General features: G+C 37.7%; 1 protein-coding gene across 1 annotated transcript; it reads right to left on the bottom strand.

The window, feature by feature from the left end:
- Positions 1-2,455: 2,455 nt before the first annotated feature.
- Positions 2,456-6,925, bottom strand: LOC111516083 (uncharacterized). Its single transcript, XM_023172265.2, has 2 exons — positions 6,759-6,925; positions 2,456-3,476 (listed from the first exon to the last, which is right to left on the bottom strand). The coding sequence occupies exons 1-2, from the start codon at positions 6,844-6,846 to the stop codon at positions 2,557-2,559; spliced, it is 1,008 nt and encodes a 335-aa protein (XP_023028033.2). The 5' UTR covers positions 6,847-6,925; the 3' UTR covers positions 2,456-2,556.
- Positions 6,926-7,939: the final 1,014 nt, after the last annotated feature.

Raw genomic sequence — 7,939 nt, 5'->3', positions numbered from 1 at the left:
CATGTTTTCGAATCAAGTTCAATAGTTTGTGTTTCGTATATTTTTGAAGGGGTGATGAAAATTCTATTCGCAGTAGTATCTGTAGAAAACTTTCTTGCAGATTTTTTTCGTATATTAAATTTATGACATCATCGAATATGAATTTCATCAGTTTAGACTTCCATTGCCTGATATGATGTAAAATGATTTGAGATCTTTGAAAGAATCAATAAAATCAAGATGAATAGCTGTAAATAACAATTATATTAACCAGAAAAACCCTGAAATGAAATAACAATAGAATAAAATAACGGCAAAAATTGAAAATTAAAAAAAAAAAATTAAAATGAGAAGATTTCAATCCAAGTTACTTCACGACGTTTCTACTGTTAGTATCCACAGTCGTCTTCGGGTGATGACTGAAGATGATTGTGGATACAAGTAATCGAATCATCGTGAAGTAACTTAGCTTGAATCTTTCAATTTTTATTTCTTCCTTATTGTTCAATTTTCAACTGTTGCTTGTATATTATTCATTATTCCCACACTAAAATCCACAATGCCGAAAATTACTTTTCGACAGCGTCTAGTCAGACGAATTTTGAAACAGCTCAATATCAACAAGGCGTCTGGCCCTGATGAAGTGCCCGTCATCGTTCTTAAAAAGTGCGCAAATGAACTCTCACCAGTATTTCTCTGACTTTGTAACCTGTCTTATAAGAAAGGGGTTTTCCTTCTTGTTGGAAGATTGCTCGCGTTCGGCCTATTCCCAAAAAAGGCAAGGAAAATCTTCCAAATGACTATTCACCAGTCGCTTTGCTATCAGTGATATCAAAAATCATGAAGAAAGTCCTAAACCACCATATCTTCAAATATTTCGAAGGCTTCAATATCTTGAGCAACTATCAATGTGGCTTCCAGAAACAAAGATCAACAGGCGACCTTCTATCGTATGTCACCCATATTTGGAATAACGCAAGCAAGAAATATGGAGAATCGAGAGCTGTTGCGCTTGATATTTCTAGGGCCTATGACCGTGTGTGGCATGAGGGTTTGCTGGCCGAACTTTAAAGCTATGGCTTGTCGGATCCTTTTTTTGTATGGCTCTTCAGTTTGCTGAAAGAGCGTACCCTGCAAGTGTCGGTTGATGGACATCTTTCGAATATCTATGGAATATGGATCCCCTGGTGTTCCCCAGGGATACATATTGTCTCCAACCATCTTCATATTGTATATCACCGACTTCTTGAAAAACAACAAGAATCTAATATATTACTTTGCTGACGACAGCACACCAGTCTTGTCATTTCATTTGGATTCCAGAACATCGGATACGGAGGAATCTCCACCGGCAACAGGAGGTTGCATATTTTAATGAGGATCTAGAAGTTATTCCGAAATGGAGTGAAAGTTATCCGGTTCAATTCAATGCCACAAAAATCCAGGCATCGGTTTCCTCCAAGAAGATAAATGTTTCCAAAAAGAATATAATAATGTCAGGTCAGACAAATTCGCTTTCTGCTTCTATAAGTTTGTTGGGGGTTAAAACCAACATGTCTTGGTACATTTATGTAGCTGGGATTGCAAAGGCTGCTTCTCAAAAGCTTGGAATACTATTCCGAGTCAGATGCTTGATGCTTCATAAAGCTGTATAGAGCTCTGCCCCCAAACATACCCTAAAGTTGCTGGATTCCATTCAGAAATCAGCCATCTGCCTGGATACATCTGACTGGAGACGCGAACATCACATGCAACCTCGATAGCCTGAAACATCGATGAAATGTTGGAGATTTGTCTCTCTTCTATAGATTATTTCACGGGTAGTGTTCAAGTGACTTGGCACATTTGATTCCACCACGTACATTTCAGAAATACGCGACGGATTGTGGCTGCTCATCGTTTAGAGGTTCAACTCAGTACATCCCAAACTTCACCTGGAGAATTTCATCTGGAGAACTGCATTTATGTGGAATAAACTTCCTGAGAACGTTTTTCCGAATAGATGGAAGCACTATAGTGCTCATGTTTTGTTCTTAAAAAAATTCTAATTTAATTTCAGGGTTTTTTGTTTGATATAATTATTATTTTCAGCTATTCATTTTGATTTAATTTCATATTTTGAGTCATATTGGACAATAGAAGTCCTAACTAATGAAATTCACCATGAGACATTGTCAACCACCTTCAAATAAACATCATCAAATATGGTTTGATCGGATCAAAAAACTTTTGGGAAGAACATATAACATGTCTTCGTCATATGACATCCATTTCTGGAATATAATGCATCAAAGAATAATGAGAACGGAATCCAGTAAATGCCGTTAATTCATGTTATTCGAGAAGGAGTAGAAAATAATATCCGGATAATGTGTGAAAATACTTTTTCTACAATTTTCATGAGATTTTATTTTTTTGCTTCTAAGAAAGAATCATACGACAAACAAAGTATTCAGACTACCAATAAAATTCATCGCACAGTTTCATCACTTTATTCAAACACTTTATGTGATATTGATAATTCTGAACAATAATGCCAACAATGGTCATAAACGTTATATATGATAATGGTTATATTTATGGAGTATCTTCCTTCTTTAGATCAGGACAAACGCAAGATGATCCAAGACAATAACATCTTCCATTACAGTTACTGGAATCGCATTTTTTGTCCATCTGAAAATCAGGGCAGATACAAGATGAACCCAAGCAGTAACATTTTCCATTGCAGTTACTGGAATCGCATCTGGCTTTCGTTTTTAGATCATGACATATGCAAGAAGATCCAACGCAATGGCAGCCATCTTTGCAGTTACTCGAATCGCATCTTCTTTCTACCGATGAATCAGAGCAGATGCAAGATGAACCCAAGCAGTAACAGTCCCCATTGCAGTTGCTGGAATCGCATCTGGCTTCTGTATCTAGATCATGACACACGCAGGATGATCCAACACAATGACAGCCGCCATTGCAATTACCTGAATCGCATTTTTTTCCTTCCGGTGAATCAGGGCAGATGCAAGATGAACCCAAGCAGTAACAGTCCCCATTGCAGTTGCTGGAATCGCATCTGGCTTCTGTATCTAGATCATGACACACGCAGGATGATCCAACACAATGACAGCCGCCATTGCAATTACTGGAATCGCATTTTTTTCCTTCCGGTGAATCAGGGCAGATGCAAGATGAACCCAAGCAGTAACAGTCCCCATTGCAGTTGCTGGAATCGCATCTGGCTTCTGTATCTAGATCATGACACACGCAGGATGATCCAACACAATGACAGCCGCCATTGCAATTACTAGAATCGCATTTTTTTCCTTCCGGTGAATCAGGGCAGATGCAAGATGAACCCAAGCAGTAACAGTCCCCATTGCAGTTGCTGGAATCGCATCTGGCTTCTGTATCTAGATCATGACACACGCAGGATGATCCAACACAATGACAGCCACCATTACAGTTGCTAGAATCGCATTTCGTTTGAATTCCTCCAAGACCTGGAAGGAATAAAAAAAAGTCACAGAAATCCTGCGTGGACAATAAATAAGTTCCGGTACTTTGAGTTGAACTCAGTTTTTTTTCAAAACAACAATGGAATGATTGAATATTACTGGAGTTTTTTTTTTCTCAACACCAAATCGTTATTTTTAACACCTCGGCACGTGTTTCGATCTTTGAAGATGATCACTTAGTGATCGAAACAGTGTCGAGGTGTTAAAAATAACGATTTGGTGTTGAAGGAAAAAACACCAAAGGTACCAAACAGTGCATCATGAATGGAATAATTGATGATAAGAAAGCAGGAGAACAGGCAATACGCTTAACGAAAGCTGGTAGCACGGCCAATGAATTTGGTTAGATGGTCGATACTGATAGAGGTGACTGAAACTTTTTGACCAAATCACCGAATCACATTCAATAATAGTAGTCCACATCAAAATTGCAGCTACTCCTGCGGCTATCCAAGAATGATTATAATAGGACTGATGATAACAACAATAAAGTAATTAATTAGTCATTGAACCCCACTGGTTGTATATCCAGGTGACCTTTAATGGTTATTGGGTTAGCCAGTTCAAATTTCATTCCTCTCGGTCGTATGGGGGGTGTGAGGGAACTGATGGTCATACATTGAGATGGTATAGAACCCAAGTTCTGAAATACACAAAATGGAGAAAATACAAATAATGATAATAAATATGTAACCAGTTTGCCGTACTGATGCAAGAAATGTCGGCAGGATAAATACATAAGGATGTCATTTTTGGCTTATTGCGTCTACTGAAAAACTCTCTCCGCGGCAAATATCAGCACGAACTTCGACTCGAAAAATGATGTATCTCTATAGGAGTTTGCATTTCAAATCGTCCGTTCCATGGTTGTACTTCACCCGACAACAGGGAGGCCGTGAACTTTTGAGTTTAGAGTGTCTACATGACAGAATGGTACTGGACACAGCCTGTAAAGTCGTTAGGAGTTCGGATCCCCTTCTCTGCATGGTCTGTGACCATGAGAGAGCATTTCTCCTAAGGGCAGCTGCCCGAGCAACTGATGAACTCGGTATAGTTTTCGACTCTGAACGACTCTGTCACCGAGTTGAAACCCGTTCGGCAAAAAGCTCAGATAAAAACCGCAGAGATCACCTTACTTCTGCAGAGAACCAAGGATAAGCCACTGCATGGGGTCTTCTTCAATAACATTGGAGACCTTGGCTTATCAAAGCGCCTGACGTTTGCTTTTCTCAGGTCAAGTGGGCTGAAGTCGGAAACTGAGGGGTTCATCATGGCTTGCCAGGATGGTGTCTTCAACACCTTAGTCTATGGCAGTCGCGTGATGGGTATAGAGGTTCCTGACACAAGGTGCAGGGCCTGCCGCGAGGCGCCCGAGACCCTGATGCACTTGCTATCAGTATGTCCAGCATATGCGGTCTCGGACTATATCCATCGACATAACGCGGCCTTAAGAGTTCTATATTACCATCTACCGCACACTTACGGTATTGACGAGACACCGGTTTTGCCTTACGCTCCCGGGGTATTGAATCCGTTGTGGGAAACGAGAAGTGCCGAATTTATTGGAACTATTCATTCCCCACCCTCAGGCTCATACAAGCTAATGAACCTAATGTAGTCCTTCTCGATCACCAGAGCAAAACGATATTTGTTGTGGAGTTTTTAGCTCCTGGCGAAACGAATATCGTCAGAAAAAAGAGGGAAAAACGTATAAATTATCGAGATTTTCTCTTCGAACTCCGCAGACAGATCACTCTGTCACGGATGGTTGTTCTGATTATTGGAGTCCTTGGTGAAATAATGCCCTCTCTACTCTCGAATCTCAAAATCATACCGGCTTGCCGCACTAAGGCAGAAATCTTAGCCGCACAGATGCAGAAGGCTGTCATTCTTGGCTCACTGCGTTTGCTCAGGGCACATGATTCTTGGACCCAATGATCACTCACCCCACGGTGTGGGGAGTGGTCATTGGTTGATAATGCTGGCGCGCCCTCCCGAATGTATCGGGGCTTCGGGGGATAGGGCCTAACCAGCGCACACTACGGGAAAAAAATAATAACCCTTTATTATGTATAGAAAATACATTTTTACATGAAAGAAATAGGGTTAGCCAAAGGTTATCTTCCACCCCTCCAAAAATTTATACATTGAGTGTAAGAAAATAATTATGAAAATACTTATTTACTATCATAATAATGTAGAAGAGAAAAAATAATAGATCATTTAGTTGCTAATAACTCTTAATATTCTTAACACCATTTTGGTCAATTTAACAAATTCAATGCACAACCATACTTCGAATTTTAAGTTTTTTAAATTAGCACTGAGCAGTGAGCATCTGTGATTTTAATTCTTTCCTAAATTGATGAATATTATGATTCAAAAGGGGTAAAATTTCATTCAGATAAGAAGAGGCTATATAAGAAAAACATCCTTGAAACTTGGAAGTACGGTGCTCAATAAACTATATAAATAACTAGGTGTTTTAGATTGAAGGAACTCAAACAAAAACATTTTTATCAAATATAGAACTCTGTACCTCACATTCAGCTCCTTCATTTTCAACAGAAATGGTGGGACATGTTCACCATGTGGTATACATCATATGAATCGCATGCAAGCATTTTGTTTACGTTGTAACTTCTGCTTGTCATATTGCGGCAAAAAATTGTAAAACACCGAACAACAATTCTCGATATGGGGGTAAATAAGAGTTTTAACTAACCTGAGTTTCATTTCTTCTGATAACTGCTACTTGAATTCATATAGCGATTTAAGTTTGAAGAATGATACTTTGAAAATGTTTGTCACATGTTCATGGAAAGACAAAGAGCTATTTATGGTTACGCCAAGATTTATAGCACTATTTACCCGGTCGGTGTCTGCATTATCGGGAGTGAGCCTAAAGTTACACTGAGTTTTTAGTATTTGTCTTTGAGACCCTATGCATGAGGCCAAAGTTTTATTTGGATTGATTTTCAGTCCATGATTCTCAGAGTATAGGAATGTTTTGTGCAAATCTGTGTTTATATTGGCCATTTTCTGTATCGGTGTTGTGAGAAGACAAATATAACTGTATATCTTCTGCGTATGACAATATGATAAGAAAATAGGGGTAACACTGAAAACATCATGGGTCCTAAAATACTTTCCTGCGGTACACCTGAGATTGTTTCATTAGACACGAAAATATGATATTTTTTATGATATGAATCATGAAATATGTATGTTCATGTTATATGCGTTACGTTTATGAAGCTTTCTCACCTGTATCATGTTTCTTCGTATGTCGGCCAGCACCCAAAACGAAGAAGGGCCCAAAAATAATGAAAACTGAAAATAGGAATACTTTCATGTTGGAAATCTTATGTTTTATACAATATCGGCAAATACAATCAAACCACTAACTGATCAATGCTATATCAACAGAAAACAATTTCTTATATAGTGAATTTCAATGAATTAAATTAGGTTGGGTTTCATTGGTGCATCTGATTTTTTTTTGTAAAATAAATATCTCAAGTGTTTTGTTTTCAAATGATTTTAGCCCAATTGTAGCATTCGAAATATTTTTATAGATAAGATCAGTGATTTTCCAAAGAATACATGACATCTTTACAGGAAACAAATATTTTGGATATTTTATTGTGAAATCTCAACCAACCTGATTCATACAAACATCGAACAATATACTTTCATGACGCTCTCATTTACATTCAATTTCATTCGTTTACTTTTAGTCATTGTGAAAAATTTCCAGAAAGCAGATATTTTATTACTAAGTTTTATCGAATGGAAATAAATTAATATTCACGGCAAGCCATTTCTCATAAGAAATGTGCGGGGTCCTTTGATAAAATATTGAGGAAACATTTTGCCCACCAAAACAAAATTAATCTACATACTCATTGCGACACCGAAACAACCAGTAATTTTTAAAGAAAAAATCGCACTCGGTTAACAGGTAGAATTGAGATTATTTCATTTACTTGCTGAATTGTTCTCTGAAATCATTTGAATGGATTGAATTATATCAGTTTCACTAAATAAAAATCATGTGCTGCCCTGAGATTACCATAGAAAACAGTTGCTCATTGATATTTACTGTCAATTTGACAATATTGTTGAAAGATCTTGGTGTATTATCCCCTATACCGGTTTTCATTGCATTTGTTGTTTATAGTATTGTTGTTCCTTTTGTTTCTGTCGTGTTTTTATTTCCATTGTGTTCATTGTTCCTGTGTTTGTGTTGGGTATTGTTTCTGTGTTCCAGTTTTTTGTCTTCGTGAGCTTTTGTTCACATTTTAATATTTTCGAATTCCTATTTAAACTGATATCAGCTCATTTTGATTAACAAAGTTCAATATGTGTGATTGATGACTTGTTTACTTTATGGTAATTCATGATCACTCGAATGGAATGAATAAAAACACTTTTGTCTAATTACC

This window comes from Leptinotarsa decemlineata, unplaced genomic scaffold (genome assembly GCF_025532065.1).
Source record: "Leptinotarsa decemlineata unplaced genomic scaffold, Ldec_3_MD MMD2_P_RNA_scaffold_4, whole genome shotgun sequence".
In the NCBI taxonomy this organism is placed as follows: domain Eukaryota; kingdom Metazoa; phylum Arthropoda; class Insecta; order Coleoptera; family Chrysomelidae; genus Leptinotarsa; species Leptinotarsa decemlineata.
Note: the sequence above shows the minus strand (reverse complement) of the source record. Positions and strands in the feature narration are given on the sequence as shown.

What these genes read in the sequence shown, in the direction of transcription:
- LOC111516083 (XM_023172265.2), bottom strand. Translation starts at nt 6,846, where the DNA reads ATGAAAGTATTCCTATTTTCAGTTTTCATTATTTTTGGGCCCTTCTTC. An exon ending in TACGAAGAAACATGATACAG is followed by an intron (nt 3,477 to 6,758) that starts GTGAGAAAGCTT and finishes TATTCCTTCCAG; the next exon opens with GTCTTGGAGGAATTCAAACG.